The following is a 21465-nucleotide window of genomic DNA, read 5'->3' as shown; positions in this document are numbered from 1 at the left end:
TCCACGTTTCTGCCCCATAGGTGAGTACCGGTAAGATACAGCTGTTGTAAACTTTTCTCTTGAGGGATATTAGTAACCTGCTATTCATGATCTGAGAGAACCTGCCATATGCGCTCCACTCCATTCTTATCCTTCTAGTTGTTTCCTTCTCATGATCCGGAATCGCCGTAACTACCTGCCATATATAGACGTATTCCTTTACCACTTCCAGCACCTCATTGCCAATTGCGAACTGCTGTTCCCTTGCTAAACTGTTGAACATTACTTTGGTTTTCTGCATGTTAATTTTCATATCCACCGTACTGCTCTGTCTTTCTAACTCATTGATCATGATTTGCAGTTCATCTCCTGAGTGACTCAGCAAGGCAATTTAATCAGCGAATCGCAGATTATTTACGTACTCTCCATTAACTCTTATCCTGAACTGTTCCCAATTCAGGCCTTGGAATAACTCCTGTAAACAGGCGGTGAATAGCATTGGCGAGATCGTGTCTCCTTGCCTGACGCCCTTCCTTATTGGAATTTTATTGCTGACTTTACGGGGGACTTTGGTAGCTGTACAGTTCTTATATATGTCTTCCAGTATTTTGACTTAAAGCTCGTCTACACCCTGATTCCGCAATGCCTGCATGACGGCTGAGGTTTCCATTGAGTCGAATGCTTTCTCATAATCAATTAAGGCTATTATATACAGGGTTTGGTTATATTCTGCCCATTTCTTTATCATCTGATTGATAGTGTGAATATGATCTATTGTGGAATATCCTTTACGAAAGCCTGTCTGATCATTTGGTTGATTAAAGTCGAAGGTTGGCCTGGCTCTATTATCGATTACGAACACGTTCTTTCTAATTATGAGACTATCTGGGGCTATCTTCTACCAAAGCAGCATTTACGCAATGAACAGAGCATAATAAATCAGGCTACGGAGATTTCTATTAAGGGAATGCTTGTTATCTAGGTCAGTGAGACTATTTCTGTTCCTCTCGCCGGCGTCCGTATGGCCTGGTCATAGAATTTATTTTCTCATTGTATTTTGGTCCTGCCACAAAGCAATTTGTTGCAACTCATTTGGAAGAGGGCGCTGTGCAGACAGCACAAACTGTGGAAAATTGTCATCGCAACCTGAGAAATTAATTATTTTTATTCGCTGCAATTAGTGTGCAAGTTTGTTTCGAAAACTTAAAGGCAGCGGTATTCAAGGACTACTATATAATTGAACATTTTAACTTACGCGCCTGTGTGTTAAGATATGTATGTCTAATATTTCAGCCCACACAGTTCAAATCCCCATACGAGTCCGTGGCACTCATAATGAGGCTCCTGGCTAGTGCGACGCAGCTCGCAGTTATGGCGTATAACACTCTCCTGACAAGAATGTGCAGTTGTAAGCAGCGGTGATAACTTATTGTTTCGGCCAGCGAAACTGAAGAACCACTGCGCCTGGCGGCGTGGGACGAGCGCTGGTTTTTTAAAGCAATTGCTGCTGGAGTGAGTGATGAGACAAGCCGCTGCTTCAGGCTGCGCATGCGGTCAACCGCAGCTCTACCACACCCCTGGCCGAGAGTGATAATTTATAAACCATCGCCTGTGCCTCCACATTCTTGTGAGGTGAAGCGCCATATGCAATAGCTTAGTCACATCAGGAAGGAGCTTCACGCCGAGAGCCGAGACCTCGCATGCGCAATTATACGCAGAGCGCTGAAAATTTAGACGTACATAGCTCAGGACATAGACGTGTTATAAAAATCGTAAAAATAAGATAGATTTCGGATACTACTGTCTCTAGTTTTCAATATAAACATGAAGGCTAAATGAAGTTAATGAAAAGATAATTATTCGATCTTAACTAATAAGCTCACGATTACAGCTATTCTTGCACCTCCTGTCCGCCTGTCCGCTTAACCGATTTACAAGAACGACTTGTCTTTACTACGCTTGTTGTTGCGTAAGAAAAAATCCGTAAAGCATAACTTTCAACAACCACTATGCTTCAAATAACGTTTCCATGGTTGGCGGCAAGCAGAAGAATTGGAAGCCATTGGCAGAGGTCTCTTTCCTGCAGTGAAGTCAACTGGCTGTGGGTAGTGTTGTTGATAGTGATGACGTCATTATGAACGGCGTCGCAGCGGCTTCGCTCCCTTTTGAGTCTAACCCATACCACTTTAACATTTACGCAAACTGCGATAGTTCGCGGCACCTTGGCTAAACGCCTGATTTCAACTGCCTGTACAGATCTTAATGGCGTGACTCTAGCAACCATGCTTTTAAAGAGATTAAAACTGCATGTTTTGTGGCACGTCATAGGAGTGCTGCTGGTTTTCGGCCCACAGTGGTGGAACACGTTTTCATGTCAGTAAAAGTGTGATAGTAGCACCCAAAGCTGGAGTCGCACATAAGATTGCGCACGAGAAGTTGGGAAAGAGAGAAGTGTAGTTTTTTTCAGCAGAGCAGAGCGTTCATTCGAAGAGGAGCTACCAAGCAAAAAAAAACATGTAAGTTCACTTCCTCCTCAATGCGTAGCGGTTCGTGTCTCCACATATCTTCCTGACATTTTGAAATAGTGCCTTCTTTGATATGAATTGAAATGAGCGCCATACTTAATCGCTAAGGATTGACGCCGAAGCTTCAGACTTTACTATGGAAGGTGAATGTGAGAAATAAAATGCTTGCTTCGGCGACGGTACTACCATTACAGAGTGACTTTCTTCCCTATTGCGCTGTAACAAATTTCCTCCTTGTCGGACATAGGCCGCTTCCTCTCTTGTCGAAACTCTCTTGGCCTGGTGTGCTTGCGTTTTGAAAACAGCTTGCAGCGCAGAGTAATTCTTATCCTCACTAGAGACAATTACTCTCGCCTTCGTGAACAGTCGCTTTTTGCTAATAACTTTGCTTATCCTGGACTTCGCATACAGGACGAGGAAAATGCGTAGAAAATTTGCTGTGCTCTCTGCAATTTCTAGGCAGCGAATATTGAGCTATTCATTGAATATGGTATACACTCCTGCATAGCTTGACAACCTGAGACAGAATTCCAGAAGTCTTTTCAGTGTCTTTGCCAGAGTAACCTTAAGGATGCCGCGGCATAAAATTAAGCCATGATTGAAGGGTAATTAACAATAGCAACAAAATCATGGATGGTGCAACTTTCCTGATATAACGCACTGCTTGCTCTTGGGGCATCAGGTGGCCAAGAAGCTTTGCGTTTGCATTTAGTGTGGGTACTTTTGAAAAGGACAAATTATTTGTCGTTAAGCCACTGCATCGAACGTAACGGTGAGCTGACGAGAAGTACACCATTATTGACAGCCGGTGTTATCCATGAAAAGAGTAGGATGCCAGCGTTCTCCCATTATTTCGTAATTTCGCAAGAGTATCAAACTTTCTCCGCCATGGAAAATTCCTTCCTCTTAACGGGAGACGCATGGGCGGCGCTTGCAAGTATCGACTACACGGTCGTCGTTTTTATTTTTGCCAAGTGGTGACGACTTTTCGTCCAGTGCTGTTTGTTGGGATTTGGGAGTGAACGAAGTCTTAGCATGTGTGCTCACATTTCGTACAACTCATCACATACAATCTTAATTCCCAAAAGTCAGTGAACCACTCTAAGAATTTTTTGGAAGATGAGAAAGTTACGTAGATAGAGCAATGCACATGCCACTGCTAAAAAATGCAAGAAAGCAGCTGTGTTGATTTCAAAGTTTGCTTCCTTGATGCAGCTTCGTTAAAGAACTGGATAAAGTTAATGGAAGAAGATACCTTAGTGTTTCATTACTTATGCTGCCTCAGAGAAAGGCTGATCGGGTATCGCAACTGCTATCAATGGGACCACTGTTGGTTGTTTCCAATGCCTACTTTTCAGCGGGAGTCTGCTAAGTGTGGTTTGGGGGGCTGCACACAAAGTTTACGGACAAAGAAGGCATACACGCAACACAGGCGCTAACTCCTGAAGGAAAGATTCCCAGACGACCAACGCGAATCTGAAATGAAAGGACCAACAGGCGTATGTGCCAGAAAAACGCGAAAGAAAACAAGGAAAGAGAATGTCGAACCACCGGTGTTTAGAACTTAGGAAGGTAATCAATTTTTTTGGACAGAGAGTTGGAAGGCATTTTAAGCATTAATGTGTGTATCTGTTCTTTGTACGTCGTCTTGGTTTGCGCTACCCTCCGTACCATGGATCACCATCACCGACTTGGCCATGTCTAACATAGAGAAAACTTATAGCCGAAGACTATAAAAATAGTTCGGAGAATCGTGCCATCTTTGGTCAACCGCACTCCTCACTCAAAACGGAACGCACATGCGACTTGTGGTCCTCAACTTCGAATAGCTTAACACAGCTCCTTGCCCACACTGTCGTGAAGTCAGGACAGACACTGAAAATATCTATAGTCAAAGAAGAAATCTGTAGTTGATTCTTCGTTTAAAAGAAAATATTTACAGTCTGAAACTTTCTTTAGAAAAGAGAAGAAAAAAAAAACAGGGCGCACGTCGAACTTCAACTGAAATTTCACTTCGACAAATGTTTATCGTTCGTCCTATACTATCTTCTTTCTTTGTACTCATGTAAATCGCGAAGCATTATCTTCGACTCATCATTTACATATATAACGCAACCATTACCTCCCCATATTTTCCATACCCTCCCCCCTTCATAGCAGCGTCCCTGGTTCTAGATTGCTCGTTTTTTTTTTCGGACTTCGCTGATCACCAAAGTGCCATAGCGGCCTAATCGGTCCTTATCACTTCACTTTAGTGCCTCCCTGTAATAAGGATGTTTTCCTTCCTCCTCCTCCACGCAGAGTCGGGCCTCGAAGCGGCGCGTGATCCGGATGCTGTCGGTGCTCGTGCTCGAGTTCTTCGTGTGCTGGACGCCGCTGTACGTGCTGCACACGTGGACTGTTTTCGACGCGCAGGCCGCCTACAGCCGCGTGCCGTCGGGCGCCTTCGCCGCCGTCCACCTGTTGGCCTACGTCTCCTCCTGCTGCAACCCCATCACGTACTGCTTCATGCACGACAAGTACCGCCAGGCCTTCCGCAACGTGCTCGCCTGCTCGAGCGCCTCGGGTCGCCGACGTCGGCGGTGGTCCTCCACCAAGAGCCACGACCGCTTCGTGTCCCTCAACAGCATCTGCAGCAACGGCAAGAACGCGAGCGGTAGGTTCCCGCTGTCACCTCGCTGCCTGTAACCGGAGTAAACAGAGCCGCTTATTGCCCTCCTTGTAATGTGCATGCGTTGTGCGAATGGGCTCTTTGCTGCTTCAACTGCCAGGCACAAAGAAGAAACAGAGCAAACCCAAGAGGGTACACACAGGACAACGAGACCTATGTTGTCCTGCCTGCTCCTCTTTACTCCTCTGCATCGCTCCAGCTGACAGTACGAACAAACATATAGCAGTTGGCTTAGTTGCAATGTTTGTTCTCGGGTGTTGAGATTTGAGCCACCGCTCTTCTCTGTCGCACGTACCATTCAGACCCACTCCGGTCGTGCTTTTTATTTCTGTTTGCTCACTGTCATCGTGACGGTGTTTGTATTTTGCCGGCTTCCGATGCGCTGCTGGCGCTTCTATAGGTGAATGCTGTTCTGTCTTCTTTCAGATAATGCCCGTCGCATCCTCTTTACATGACTGCACTCTGCTGCTTGTGTCCCCAAATCTCTGCTTGCCTTACTCTTTTCTTTCTTTTCCGTTAGTCACTTTCAGCTGACGACCTCTTCGTTCTCTTTTAAGGCTTCGTTTATTTTGTCGGTGTAATAAAAATGATTTGTTTATGGACCTCGGATATTACACGTATGTTACGGCTCGGCGCGCATGTAGCGGACATATGCTCCGGTGTCATGCGATCCGGTTGAACGGACTCCGCATAGTAGGAACGTTTAATGGTGCTGTAAAGAACCCCTGAAAGGAGCGTGTCTTTGCGAATCCCTCACTCTTTAATGGCACCTTTCATGTGCTTGTGCACCGTATTAATACCGGCATAAAACAGGCAGCGGCTGGCGAAGGAAGTCTGAGCTTCCCTTTTCATGACGACCATAATTTGTAATTTTCCTCGCAAGTTTTGCTCTCAGTTTTGCCCGCGAATAAAAAAAAAGACATTAAATGAATAGCACGGACGTTAGCTAGCTAGAAAGAAATTATGATTGATATACCTCTGTGCTGTGTCTCTATGGAAGGACTTCGCCTGCAGAGAACTCCCGTGTATTCTGTTGTAACAAACGTGCTGCCGCAGGGGTTTAGAAGACCATTGTCTACCAAGGATTAGAACATAAATAACTGTAAGGTATCGCTGAGTTAGATGTAGCATAATTATCTCAAACGACAGCTAAAACAAAAAGGCGATTTTGGAGTAACCATCCGCTGCTGCACTTGGAGGAGGAGTCAGTCAACCTGCACGCATACACACAATGAGGACAACCGCATTAAGTTTATGTTGATAGAAAACATTGAGTTCATAGCTTTTTCTCTGTATGCTTATGCTTGTTCCGCAACAAAAATAGCACATTTATTCTTGAGAAAAAGTAGATTCAAAATGTTCTCACCTCTCCGTTTAAAGGCGTGACTTCTACACCAAAAGGAATTCAGAGATCACTGTTTTGAAAGGAATAGCAGAATGACTTAAGGTCAGAGATCGGCGCCTGTAAACTCTGTCCGTAAACTGTGTAAATGATGGCGATACCTGAATTTCCTTTCATGGCCTTTCCTATCTTATAACAGGTTCGTATTCGGTACGAGTATCCTATTTGTGACTATTACGCGGTTACCTACTGATGCCGGCGAACTTTGCTTTGTTCTCAGTGTACCTTTTATGACCCAACGACGGCTTCTTAAAGAGCTTCTTAACACGGCTCTCGCTACTCAATGCAAAGAGATATGCTTCCCGCATATTAGCGTATCGTCCAGGGATCGTCTTTAAATGTTTTTGGTATTCTCGATTTAATGCAGAGTCGACGTTAGTTAGTTCCACTTGCAGTACGCCTCTTTTCAACCTCACCTGGAACAAGCGGGCGATAAACGTGAAAAAATTTGCGTGCAATAAATTCTAAAACTAGATCTCTTATTCCCTCGCTCAAAACGCCCAACATTTAAGAAGCTAGATGTAGCTTTCGAATACCAGTTTACAAACCATCGAGCCAAATTCGTTGTTGATTAAGTTTTAGTTAATATCTAACTCGTTACCATTGAGCCTAAATATACTGATCCCGAGTATTTCAAAATATCGGATATACTTATCATACAGATTATCTCCATGAAAATTCTGTGTAAAGTTATAGGACAGTTTGGCAGCATATCCAGCTTGAATTGCGCTGGTCTTTCGACACATCGAACTTCGCGGCGCTCCTAAAAGTGCCTCTTCCTCTAACGGCACTATTCGACCACTTTTCGCGCTAAGAACGGTCGGCTTCTCTGCCTTGGACAGCTGCTGGCAGCGCTAGTTATCTGAAACCGCATGACGTGATGAGCGTGGCGTGCGCTTCAGGGTTGCCTACAGTCTCCACATAGCTGTAATGCGGTGAAGCCAACCTAACTAAAGCCCACCGGCGGCCCTCACCTGGCATGCTTGGCTACTGAAGACGCCGGGGTCTATGAGCGATTATTCTAATTACAATGCACTGGTAACAGGATTAGTCATCGTACAGGAAGCAGTGGTTGGTTCCAGAAACCGCCGCCGACGGTCGCGAAGCGAAACAAGTGAGACCTAAGAACACCCAGCGAGCGACGAGCTGCCAGCCCGCCGGCAGGCAGCACGTCGCTACAAGAAGTGCGTGATTGATGTGTGTGCAATCTAGGCTGTAGATAAGCTTGCTTCTAGGCTCTAGATAAACTTATATATCATCATTATTCATATATCAACTTGTCGATATATCATAGTATTTCCCCATCTTCTTAGAGCTTATATATCCGGGTTCGATTGCAACATCACACCATTGGAAAGCCAGTTCAGTTCGGTTTGGCGCGCCGTTTCGGCTTCTTATTTGGCAGCATCCGAGCGGCGGCAGCTCTTGCTAACAACCGGTGGTAAGTGGGATTTAAATGGAGAAGCGGCAAGTGAAATAATAATGTGCCCCACAGAGAGATAGTGGAAAGGGCAATGAGAAAATAATTTTTTTGATAAAAAGCTGTACTTGGTTCATTTTCAGTCCTCCTGACACTGACGATTCGGAAACATTTCTCAGCTTGCACTTTTTTTGCGACTTCGACCCTTTGCTATCATAAGCATCCAAGAGTCGCTAGCGGTTCTTATTTTAGGCAACATGAGACTTGCCTGTCGGCGTGGCCACTAGTTATAGTAATCGTACACTGATATTACTGGCGCCGCAGCTTCCGCCCCGCTATGACGCATCTCAAGCTTACGCTTTCCTGAACTTCGCTGTAGTCCAGTCAAGATTCTTTGCCGAGTGGAATGTCCCTACCGCCGTATTAATTGATGCTGTTGTATTTCTTCAAAACTGTGCCTCTTAATATTGTCGTTTCGCCGGAGTCTGTTCTTGAGAGCAGACTGGGCCGGCTTCATCTTCAATCGTGACGCTAACGCTCTCGATTGAGTATTTCTCGGAAAATTTATTTTACTAATCCGGACCTGAAAATAAACTTTCTTCTCCATAATACACACGTTTGAATGGGTTCAGCGATCATCGATTCATTTAAAGTTGGAGGACCATATGCCGTGCCACTCTATCAATCGAAATTCATAAAACGCACATTCAGTGACTGGAACCTTCTTCCCACTTTCATTTCTACGTTTGCAAATTATGCTGCGTAGAAGACGGCAGTGTCCGAAATTCTTTATTAAGGAAACCACTCATTCATATTACATCCTGTGGACCATTACGGTATTGGAATAAAAAAGAAGTGAAACTTAAAATGCAGCCACTACTAAGAACAGCACAGAGTCAATGTATACAAGTGGTAGCTTGGAATAACTGAAGTCCTTAGTGATAGCTATCTCTCCTTGGGCCTCCGTACAGAACTTGAAGAGGTGTCATCAAAATTTTACTTTAACTGTCCAGAAGCTAGCTGCGTTTTTCATCGCCTTGTCGAACCTTTTCCCTTGGTCTATCCCTCCTTAATGCTTGTCACACTTGTGCTAGCACCTATCGCTGCTATCGAGCTCACATGCACCCAAAGCGCTGCCCCCTCCAAATCGCTGCCCCCCCCCCCCTTCTTCTTTAAGCAATTCCTCTTTGAAGCGAGCTTTCCACCAGGCTTTTATTTTCTATTTGTGCATGCGCTGCAGAAACCCTTGCTGACAATAAAAGTAGCATACAGGGGTGTTTCTTTACAAGTGTGGCACCGAATTTAAAATTCATTTGCCACAATTAGCATCTGGTTTACTGATCATCACCTTCTAAAATAAAGCACTCATAAAAGGTGTTTTCAAGTTTAGTTCTGTATAATATAATTATGCGTCAACATAGAGTGCGAAATTATACGGGGGATTTTAGTAATAAGAAAGCGGCAACCGCAACTTTCTTGCCATATATTGCATATAACCTACACAACCGGAAGCACTTTACTAACACGGTCGCGATTTCGGTGCGACAAAAATAACAAATCATTTTAGTACTTTGATATTTTCGTTCCTATGAAAAGAGCGGGTGATTGCGGACGGGTAATGATTGTTGAGAGTCCGTTGCGGTGTTGCAGCTATGCCCTCTCAATGTGTACCCCTGAGAATTTCGAAATCATGCGCACCCATAGTATTCGCCTGCCGTTATTAAAGCTACGCATTTTATGTTAAAGGTTTGTGCTGTCGAGCCTGATTGACTTTGACACGATCTTGAGGATTCTCTACACAAAACTTGGTGCATAAATATTATGGGTCATGCAGGTTATGTACTACAGCTAGAAGTAATTGAAACGTAAGTGTAAACGGTGACAGCCTGTTTTGATGTTGGCTCCTAAAGTTCTTCACCCCTGAAGAGATATTCTCTGCTTCTTAGGAAACTATTCAGCGTCGATTAAACCACTTTTAATCTTACTGAAACGCAGCAGCTCCTACTGTACATATCTTACTGAAGCCTCGAGTGATAATGAAGATTATCTTTTCATGCATTGTGCAAAATCGTAACCAAAATATTACATATTGACTTGCCGGTTGCAGTTGATGAAATTATCCGCTTTCCTGAAGAGTTGCCCCCATATGCATTTGCCCATACTTAATGATATAGTGAGTGATGTTTCCAAGAATATGTTACTGCCAGACTCTGGCAGTAACATATTCTTGCAAAGTAAGAAAGGTTTTCCTGGTATGGTCGACCATATCAGAAAAATCTTTTCTAAAAATGTAGTGCGCCTCAAAACTTGGCCAAGCTGCCATGGCCTTTTCTTTTTCCCAGGTATACTATTCACAATACCAGGAGGGCTCACGTTTTTGCATAAGCGAGCTTATTCTCTCAACAAGCACACCGGTCCACTGCCGTTAACCTGCCACTGTTTCGAGTAATCGAAAGTAATGTAGCTTTTCAGGCCAAAAACGTAGGTGTGAAACCTCGTACATGGTCGCCAAGCTCTCTTCGCATTTATTGCTTCGATAATGAGGGAAACACAGATAGCATACATTCGCCATAATGAAAGCACGCATACTTGTCAAGTGCGCATGCTGATGTATATACTTGTGAGTCGTATACAATGGGCAACGCAAGCACAGCATCTCTTCGGGATAGAACAAAACCTAGCCCTTGAGGACATATTTTAAGTGTAAACCCCCCCGATATGGTCCAGGTTTCCACTAAAATTACTACTCGAATATTCTAAAAAATGACCGGAAAGTATGTCAACCATAATGAAGACAACTAGGGCGATTCGAGTCGGTCTTTTTCAACTCGATCATAGCTGCACCATATGCCGAAAACTGGTCGCCTGTTAGCTTCATCTTTTGCTGATTGACATTACACCACTTAAAAGAAAAGGTTCGAAAATGCAAAGAGCTAAGCTTATTATCGTGTAAAGTGTGGATTTTTGTGCACAGCTTCGTGTACAGCTTGCTTTGTTTGAGGAGAGAGGCAAAAATTTCGGCGTTCGGTGCCATTTTTCTTAACTTTAAAACACCACACCCCATCGAAGTATAACTGGAGTCCACTACGACGTCTCTCAAAGCCCTATGCATGTGCAGCCGTGGCACCTTAACACTCACATGCTAAATACCGCGAGAACTAGGATGATAGTAATGTTTTGTCAAGAGTTTTGGAAGAAATTATAGGGACACTGAGGAGAAATTGAAGTTGGCTTGTATCGATAGAATAGCAGCTCCTGATCACAAACACGCCACTCTTACTGAAAAAAAGCTCTTGTAATGTAGAAAATTGCAAGAACCAAAATACAGGTGGCGCCGCCACAGGCCAATCTCGCAAGTACAAGCGTGATGACTTCCTAGGACAAGAGGCGCCACCTTGGAGGAACTTTCCTTACTTCACGGACGCCACGAATCTCTGAGGCTGGCAAAGGAAGGTTGCGCACCACACCGCTAGCCGACAGAAATCACGGAGTCTGCGTTTACGTCACGTATTACGTCACTCCGTTCTGAGACGTCATAAGAGTTGCCGTGGCGTCATAAGAGTTCCCTGAGTTTGAATCAGAGCGGCGGGAAAAAGTTTTTCATCTTCGAATCCAAATTTCTTTGAAATAAATGCATCTTTCGCGCCCGGACAAGCGGCAACAAAGCCATGAAATGCCGAACGATCAGATTTTGCTAACAAAAAAAAATTATAGAGTTCTCCTCAGTGTCCTTTTAAGAAAACAAGCAACAAAAGTGGCTAAGTATCCCACAAGCCTACCACGAAAGCTAGCGTTGCCCACGAAACAATAGCTACACAAGTAAAATATGTGTTCGCTTTCCTCTATAGTAAACATTTATGCTGACGATAATTGCGACGCAAAAGATCGCATGCGGGCGCAACTGAATCGCTTGTCACAAAAGTCTTGAGTTCCGCAAAAAGATAAAAAAAACTGTGTAAGTCATAACAGTTTTGTTTACCCGGCTCGAGCGTACCGGCTGAAACGTATGCGATTACCCCCACTTCCGAAAAAGAAAAAAGAACACAGCAAAGGGTTTCGATAAGCCATTATCGATCGGCTCGCTGCGTCCAACGTCTGACACGCAGGAAGATCCTCGATGCGGCGCTGCCTGTACAACGGCAGCCGACGAAGCCTACAAAGTCCCGCGACCGGACCGACGCGGTCGCAGCGGCTACGCGACGCCTCCGCGAGGCAGTCGCCCACCTCCCCCATCGACTGCCCCGCGAGGCAGGAGGAACAGCCAGAGATGTGAAGAGCCGGTCTCTCATCCCGTAATCCAGGAAGCGTGGCCGGAAAAAAAGACCGTGAGGTAAAGATGGGTTGAAGCGATGAAATGGCACGCCTCTCCTCTAGGCCAGCTCAGCCGCCGCTGCGCACCAAATGCGAGAATGTTGCTTCCGGCTTAACGACACCGCTCGCCGAAGGCTTCAGCCACTGGCTGCTCCTCGCTATGTCTTCACTCTTTCTGCGAGAGCAACTGTTTCGGCACTCACGCTTTCATCTCACTCACCGCTTTATCACACCGCTTATGCGCCACTAAACCCAACACAACACAACGCTTTATTACGCTACTATTTCATTTTTATATCTATATTTTGTTTTCCTTCTAACTGGCGATAGGGCCGCCGTGGTGGCTGAGTGGTTATGGCGCTCGGCTGCTGGCCCGAAAGACGCGGGTTCGATCCCAGCCGCGGTGGTCGAATTTCGATGGAGGCAAAATTCTAGAGGCCCGTGTACTGTGCGATGTCAGTGCACGTTAAAGAACCCCAGGTGGTCGAAATTTCCGGAGCCCTTCACTACAACGTCTCTCATAGCCCGAGTCGCCTTGGGACGTTAAATCCCCCATAAACTAAACTAAACTAACTGGCGACATTGTGGGACTGAGAGACACATGTGCAATGAAAGCGCGAAAGCGAGCACCACTTGCATCCGAACTCAGGCTCACGCTCCTCTTAACGCACGGTTGCTTTTTCTTTATTAGTATCCAGGTGCACATAATATATTAGTAAGCAAATATTGTTTTGTATATGTAAGCGTGAGAGCGTAAATTGAAACCTTTAGTGTATGTTTACAGCATTGTGCTGCGCATACGAAACAATGAAAAAAAAAAACGAGTGATTTCTCAGTAAACACTGGAAGTAATTGTTGCCGTCTATGAAAATGAGGACGTTGTCACTGGCAATCTACACCTGTGGTTAACTGAGTCGTTTCTCATTTTTTTTCAATTTCTTCCGTATTACGACTTGGGAAGTTAGGACGCTGAGGCACTGCCCTTCTTCATACGTTACACAACTCAGAGTAAGCGCGAACTGAACTCTTCGTAATTTAGGACCTTCAAATAAGCTGTCAAGGAAAGTTTAAGACCAAGGTATTGCGGAAGGTGGACCACAGCCACTTCGTACTAATTTCAGGGGAGGTCCAATTTCTCCTTCACGTTAATTAAGAGGCCCCTTTCTGTGTTTTAATGCTGTATTCTTGCAGTGGCTCCATTTCTGTCAATCGGTGTCACGAAAAAATGAGAAACGCTTTGCTTTGTTAAACAGTGCGGAAAGTCAAAACACACGAAAGAAAGTACACGCAACACAAGCGCTGACTCGCAACTGATTTTTATTCGGAGAAACGGTCCATAAAGGCTTTCGGTTACAGAAAGAAAAATACAGCAAACACCAAACGTAAAAGAAGAAACAGAAGAACCATCCTGCTCTTCATAAGGAACCTATGATGAGTAGGATGACCTTTTCTCTTTTCCTGCATTGTTTAACAAAGAATCAGTATTAACTCGCCGAAATCGCAGCCTTAATTAAATGCATTACCACACTTTTGTTTTCTAAAAAAAGTAATTTGCACGTAGAGGGAGCAAATAGCGGTCGGAGTTTTCTGATGATAGCATTAAGTCCGAGGGTAAGGACAAAAGCACAATTAATCACTGCCAGTAATCTTCACGGGACAAAACAAAAGAAAAACCAGCACTAAAATTAAGGAAAAAAGATCCGTACACTGATGACAGTGATTTTATTCTACCATAAGCACGGGTCGATGGTTGCCAAGTTCTGTCGTTCGAAAGACGGGCGGCCTGTGATTTAAGAGACAGTATTTACAACAAGGATTTAAAAACACCAACTAGGAAACGGAGTGCTTCTTAGAGCCACTGACAGCCGGATTAAACGAGCAGTACTTAAAAGCGGAAGGAGGCCCATTGTGTTTTACTCGCCTTTTCCTGTAAAGCTTATCAATTATGGTCCAAGAGTCACTGAGAGTCGTGCTCTTTCATGAAAGTTGAGAGCACGCTGGCCACTTCAGGTTTGATGGAACCTTGTTAAGACGATGAAAAATATCGATCGCAAGCAAAACACCGACCCCGGTGTTCTTGTATGCGTTGCTTTAATGCTGATTTTTGCCGCGAACCGCCCGCTTGCAGGTATGATAAGTGGCATGAAGGCGGAATCGTGCATTTTGTTTTGTTTGCTTGTGTGCAGAATGTTTCTATCGCGTTGAAGACGCAAAAAAGGAATCAATACCAAGCATAACTTTTGAGTACGCCCCGAAGCGGGGTTTGGGAGACTCCGGTGCACTCAAGGTACTCGTCTCTGTCAGACAACGATCAATGAGCTTCCAACTGAGGTTATTAACTTCTTCGTGCACATCACACGCTTTCTTGTTTTTGTTAATACAGAGCAAGGGACGTAACTGGAGCCTATTGGAGAACGTGAGCTTCGCGATCAAAGGGAACTTTGTTGCCGGGTGAACACAGCGTATTCTCGGGAGTATCGCAAGGGTAAGAAGGGCAGCATCCAGACTCACTTCCCTTTGGCCATGCCCAGAACTACGACGCCGGGTTTGCTGAAGGGTCCGTGTTAAGCTGTACATTAGCCTTTGTATTTTTGTGGTTGTTATTGTTCACGCCCGCATAACGAAAAATTTGATTCATGAGGACTGTTTGTACGCAGAGGACGCTGCTCGTAATTTTTTATCTCACGATCTCCAGGAGCCCCATGGCGAGTAAGACATTCCCGGGGCTTTTTCTCAGCTGTAAGTGCGGCTGAAATCAGCCATGAAAGCGTTACTTGCTCCGCTCGAAGTACAGAGGCGTGACGCTTCCAATACCTGTACACCTCGTGATTACCTCATGGTTTCGTTTCTTGTAAAGACGAAATGCTCCGTTGCCATGCGGAATCAGAAGAGGTAATCGCCTTGATGGAGCCTCATGTTTTGACGGGCCAAAAAATAATGCTGCCATTACCCGTGTTAGTCAGCTTAGGGCATAGCAAACGCGACCCTCCAGAACATTACAGCACATATGGCGCCCCGGAAAGAACAGTACAAATTACGCTTATAAAGAGTAGCTGTTTTCCTTTTCCTCCTTCCTTCTCATAAAAGGAAGAGAAAATCTTCAGATGATGGGAAGAAGCGATGTCGAAAGGTGAGCGATAAAAATGCATGTTATGAGAAAAGGCGTTCCTAATAGTTCACCGTGCTATTTGTTCGAAAGCGTCTTTTCGCCTTGTCGTTGGCGATGAGATTACCATTGCGTTATTTCACGAAACATGTGGCGTGTTTCGCAATATGCTAGACGAGTTTCAGTCCAGTGCCAGGTGTTTCACTAATGCGCTCTGATGGGCTCCCCACGGATTACAATCACAAGACGCATTGAGTGCTTCGGGGCGCCGAATGGCAACTTCTTCCTAGTACGCCGCGTGGCACCGTGCTCCACTTGCAAACACATACATGTACCAGCCCCTGGAACGACCGTACTGAATGACAAGGTTGTCCCCCATTCGCAAAGACACCGTATAACTACGAGCGAAAAACGAAAGGAAACAGCGCCACGTCGAGCCTCTGCGGCGTCCTAATAGACACAAGCATTCATGGGGTAAGCCAGAAACTCGCAGACCGGTGCCACTAATGCGTCTCGCACATTACGAGAGCCTGTGTTCCCTTTTATAACATCTTTCAATGTTGCTTCAGTTGTGGTCGCTGTGAAGAGTGTTGGTGGGTTTCTTTAGGCAGAGGCAACAGCGCGCCAGGTGTTAACATGGCGCTACGGCCGCTTCTTACAGATTTTCTTGCTTGGAAGCATTGTATGAGGGGCGTTCGAAGCTTCTTTTAGTTTTAACCTCCATGGTGCTTTGCGATCTTTTCTTCCTAGTAGCACATTACTACATGCGATACTTTTCAAACCTCTCCGCAAGGTATCAGGCAAGGGTTACACGCGCCTTAGACGCTCTTACTCTGAACATTGGAAGCCGCTGCTATGCATTCCTTATAGTGCAAACATTCGCAGCGCTTCCCTGGGGTTGCGATCTCTCCCGTCACATCGCTGCACTAATGAAAACAGACCATTCTTGCAACTGTAGAAGTGAGCTTAAAGCACGGCAAAAAGTTTCTCCACTCAGGAGCAGGAATACTTGTAGTGATATCTCTGGGACCAAACTCAGCATACAAGTTGTCACGACCGCAGTACTTTCCGTCATCGCGAAAAATAGCCGACTGCGTGGCACTTGCACAAAATTCTCTCCTTGCGAGAACCAGGCATAACACAACAGATCTCGCCGTTAACAGGTGCCCTTTTCATCATAACGGCTAAGTTTCTGGAGTAGTTTTCGACTTCAAAGCTACTGAGTTTGTTTTGAAATACTGTCGCGTGAAGAGTGGTTTTATCTATTCAGAAAATAAAAACAAAATGCATTTTTGTGTCTACACTTTGCTACATAGCCGGAAGAGGTGATCCTCTGACACGAGAAAATACCGGAGTATGATACCGTTATGATATCACAGCGCAACCAGGTGAGAACGACGAGAGACACATGTAGGACTTAAAAGGTGCTGCTTACCAATTTTTTACGGATCCGAATATGACAACAAGATAACCATATGAACTGATAGTTCTTAGCAAGAATGAGAGTGCTTTTTTTTTATTCTGTCCCTGTTAACTTCATCTGTTAATTACTTGAAGAATGCGACTGATTTGACAACTGTTGTCTTTCCTGGCATACAAATGGCTTCGCTTTTTCTCTGCACTAATCTCTTTGCTTAGTTTTCGCCTAGCCCACTGCTGCAAACGCTTCACTCACGTTACTTCTGCTTCCTCTGTCATATAACTAATATTTGAAGCTTTGACATGTTTCTTTTATTGCGCAAGCGTGCCTTGTGTGTCTGGAATGTTTGCCTCTATTCTGAAACTACACAGCCTTAGAGGTTAGTGATGTTCTCTTTCGCTTTACTTTCAAATAAAGTTATTAGTGTCCTGTTTAGCTTTCAAATACAGACTTACTGATATAGCTATTGTTTAAGTCCGCAACAAAAAAAACTGCCGTGATGTGACAGACATTTCGACGAGTGTCTTATAGCTTATAAGGCGGAAGATATAGACTTTGTTTTAGGTGGCGTCCGCTGCAATCAAAAGTCTTTTTTGATCACTGATTGTACTGCGTGAAAGAAAATTAACACCAGTATAGTCTTTCCAAATGTAGTCAGAGAACAATCCTAAAATTTTTGTTAGCAGTTTCGGACAACTCTTTGCCCAAGGTGTGAGATTTTAGTTGCAGTTTCGGACAACTCTTTGCACAAGGTATGAGATAGAATTAAAAAGAAACACTACAAATCGATTTTTCTCGTCCGCAAGAATGCCCATAAAAGATGACTAAAAGTGTGCGTTAATGGAAACTTTCTCGCGCGCAGAAGCGCTTCGAGCCTCGCTCTGATTGAGCGCGTTTCAGCTTAGCCCGCTTTAAAGGAGCACTGTTCTGTATCGATCGTCTGGTAACAAAACCTAAGATGCTATATTCCTCTGCAAACGGAGATTTTTTGGCTACATAATACCGAAGAATGAAAGACAGATATCGCTGGCACAGGCCGTAATTTTGCAAGGACACTTCCATGGTGTCATTGTCCGTTAAACGATTCTTTGAGCCTCGACAATCCTGCTATTCGCTTCAAAGCCGCTATCACAGAGTCCGTCATAGACACTATGTCTTCACCCTCGTCCCGAGTCCAAATCGAGTGGCGGAATAGAATACTCACTTTTTAACCGAAAATTGCTTAGCAACGATAGCGTCAATTGCTGCTCAAGCAACGTGAGCAGAGCCTTAAAATTCAAATATTTTAGTAATAAAATTTGCATGGAGTTGTCCTTCGGGTCCCCTTAAAGAGCGTGCAACTCGCTTCGATTTATTGTTAGCGACTGTGGCATACATGCACTACTTTTACTCCTATAACTTGTTTTACAATGGCACAGTTTTTTTAGGCTTTACTAAAATTTTCGAGGACGCAATTAGGATACTATGGAACTGTCATTTCAAGGTGCGGGCCATGCCTCCGGATGAGCGCATCATATGCTCCGTAAGGTTTTATTTTCTTGATTTTGCGGATAATATGCTGCTTATTCTTACTGCTTTTGTTTTGCGCGGTCTTTACGTGATTTGGTTTCATGCTACAAGAAGAAAATACCTCCTTTCCCACACCCACATAGGCAGGGGATCATTACGGAGCACGCTCGCCAGCCGACTCTCCAGCCTCAAAGAAGAAAGGGAACTCAGCGATGTCAACGAAGCCAGTGACAAGAAGCACGGTAAAAATGCAATCGTAGAACGCACGAAACTAACATTATAAAGCTTGCCTTTCCCCACAAAGCTGCATCTTAGAGGTGCCTTGCGATTTCAGCCTGTATATATTGAGTAATAACCTGCGGTGGTGGTGCTGCATGTTTGAAAGCAGAGGAGCTGTCAGGGCTTAAAGGCTTATCGTTATTATGCCGACGAAAAGTTTCGGATAATTCTAAGTTAAGGAGCAAATGTCATTAGTTTACTTACAGTAAATTTTCTCTTGACGTATAAATGACAGCTTAGCTCATACTTGCCCTGATTTAAACAACATATCTGCGGATGGTAGCATATTTTTCGCATGAAATTTGTTTTCACAATAAAATTTTGCATTGCGTCACAAAATTTGACACCCGGCTTAACGGCAACCGCTCAATATGCACTAAAAGACAAATCCAGTTATTTTGCATTCAAAGTAGGGAGGCCTTTCTATTGAATTCCATATCCCCTTTTGAACTCCGGGTATTGGTTATTCCACATGGTAAGTTGCCCGGTGTTTATTTTTCAGAGATTCTACTATGTGGTGATCACTTGTATAAACTATTGCAGAAGTGAATTTTCGTGTGTGGAAGGTTTAAACCGCCGCCCTTATTTTCCTCGTCAATAACTTTAACTATTGGTTAATATTACACTATTCGGGTACTCCTCATACCATTTTTAATGAGGCACCGGTATTTTAAAAAATATTACTAGGCTGTTAAAAAGCTGTGTCCACTATTCAATTCATTGATTTAACAATTGTAAACCTGAAGTGACCTTCATAGTCGTATTACAAGAGGGAAAATGGTTTACATTATACAAGATAAATGGTAAATGAATGGCACTGTTATAGCATAACAGTGTCAATGGAAATTGTAAAATGGACGGTGCTTCTGTGGACTGTGGCATCGGCAGGCACGCCATTCGAGTCGACTGCTGTCTGGCCAAAGAAAGAATATAGTTGCGCAGTGGTAAGTGCATGAGAAGGATAAACGTGGCTCGGCATGACTAGTGGAAAAGGAAGCGTGGTGAGCTAGTTTTTTTATCTGCGACGGATAAAAGATGAAATTTGGGAAACACGCGTTCTGTACATTTTGCGCCGTATCTCAGTGTCAGGCAGGTAGCTTTAGATTTGTTGACAGCGACAGTCGAATGATAAGAGTAATCAGAGTGGATGAATGTAACTGCAATATTTGGCACTGAATCATGTGTTTTTGTCAGATAAGAAATGTGAGGCTCCCATGCAGCGCATGCATAGTCGTGATTTAGATGAACTAACGTTATGTATGCAAGATGCCTAATTGGTAGTGTCCTAATTAATATTTATGAATGCATCGATTCTTTTGTTGTACATGTTATTACAAATTTAGAGCTAATATGATGCTGCCTAAATCTTAACTTTAAAAAATTAATAGTAGGCGTTTGTTATCGACCCCCTTCGGCTGACACATCCTTCTGCAATCACCTACACGATTCTCTGAATCAGATTGGCCCGCGTTTCCCTGAAGCTGAACTTTTACCTCTAGGTGACTTCAATTTTCCAAATATCGTCTGGTCACATGATCACCCATTTTCGAATCCCTAGTCCACTGAATCTAATATATTTTTTTCGTTTGTTCAGACTTCGACTTGTCACAGATCGTTAGTTCTCCTACACGTGTAACACAAAATGCCTCATCAATTCTCGACCTTATTCCTTCGACATTAACAGACAACTTATCGACTGTTTCGCACGTGCCGGGGCTGAGACATCATGATGTCTTACATTTCACGATAACGATAACTCAAATTAAAAACAGCACACAAAAAAGAAAATTTCGTGATTTTAACAAAGCTGATTACCGCGCGATCAACAGCGAACTCTGCTCGCTTCAAGATGTGTTCCTGCCATCATATCTTGTTCGGTGCATAGATGCTAACTGGGCATGTTCAAACATAAAATTTCTGAGTTAATCATCCAATACGTCCTCCTTAGAACCGCGTACACTAGCCACAAAGCGCCTTTGTATAACGCTCATCTAAACAATTTATCGAACAAGAAAAAGCGTTTATCTCAATCACCAAAACGCTCTTCAAAATTATCGCATTTGTAGCGTACAAAAAAGAGGCAAAATCTTACGTCACGTCTTTAAGGTCAGCTAAGTTTTAATTGTTGAACACTACTCTTCCACGGTTACTAAAAAAATATACAAATAGATTTTGTAGTGTCATTCGAGGCAACACTAATAAGAGCGTCTTATCACTACTCACCAGTTCTGGGGACTCAGTGCCGCCTCATCTCTGTTCAAAGTACTTAACACATTCATTAGGTCATTTTCATCTACTGCACTCACCACTCGGATGCCAGTTTTGAATCCTACCAATTATCAGATCATGGACCCCATAATATCTGAGTAGACAGGTACCAAAGCTATAATAAATAAATTAAAACCCAAATTATCTTGCGGAATTGAGGAGCTCAATTTAAAATTTTTTCAAAATACGGTGGAATACAGTTCATTAATACTAGAGTGAATTTTTCACAATCGTTTAACTCTGGCACTATACCTCATGACTGGAAATCTGGAAAAGTAATCGCCATCTACAAGTCAGGTCCAGCACATGATCCCCACAATTACAGGCCCAATACTCTTACATCTGTACCATGTAAAATCATGGAGAACATTATATACACGCCACTTGTTAACTTTCTCGAAAGTAACTTTTTCTCAAGTGCCCAGGATGGATTCCGTAAACATTTCTCTTGTGAAACTCAGCTTGTCTCCTTCACTAGTTATTTGCATGCCTATCTTGACTCTTGTTTTCCAATTCACTGTATATTTCTTGATTTCTATAAAGCTCTTGACAAGGTAAACCACGCGCTACATCTT

The 21465-nt window shown here is 43.8% G+C and overlaps 1 protein-coding gene across 6 annotated transcripts in view; it reads left to right on the top strand.

Annotated features, from left to right (window-relative positions):
- The window catches only part of LOC144128266 (cholecystokinin receptor type A-like), a 179620-nt gene that overhangs the window by 141482 nt on the left and 16673 nt on the right, over positions 1-21465 (top strand). For 4 of the 6 annotated variants that reach the window (XM_077661545.1, XM_077661543.1, XM_077661540.1 and 1 more), the window contains exons 5-6: positions 4806-5160; positions 18487-18585. In XM_077661545.1, coding sequence (XP_077517671.1) covers positions 4806-5160; positions 18487-18585 — 454 coding nt within the window. Of the gene's footprint in view, positions 1-4805; positions 5161-12103; positions 12328-18486; positions 18586-21465 lie in introns of all 6 variants that reach the window. The other 2 variants (XM_077661541.1, XM_077661542.1) reach the window with 2 other exon arrangements.

Source organism: Amblyomma americanum, chromosome 4, assembly GCF_052857255.1.
Source record: "Amblyomma americanum isolate KBUSLIRL-KWMA chromosome 4, ASM5285725v1, whole genome shotgun sequence".
In the NCBI taxonomy this organism is placed as follows: domain Eukaryota; kingdom Metazoa; phylum Arthropoda; class Arachnida; order Ixodida; family Ixodidae; genus Amblyomma; species Amblyomma americanum.
Note: the sequence above shows the minus strand (reverse complement) of the source record. Positions and strands in the feature narration are given on the sequence as shown.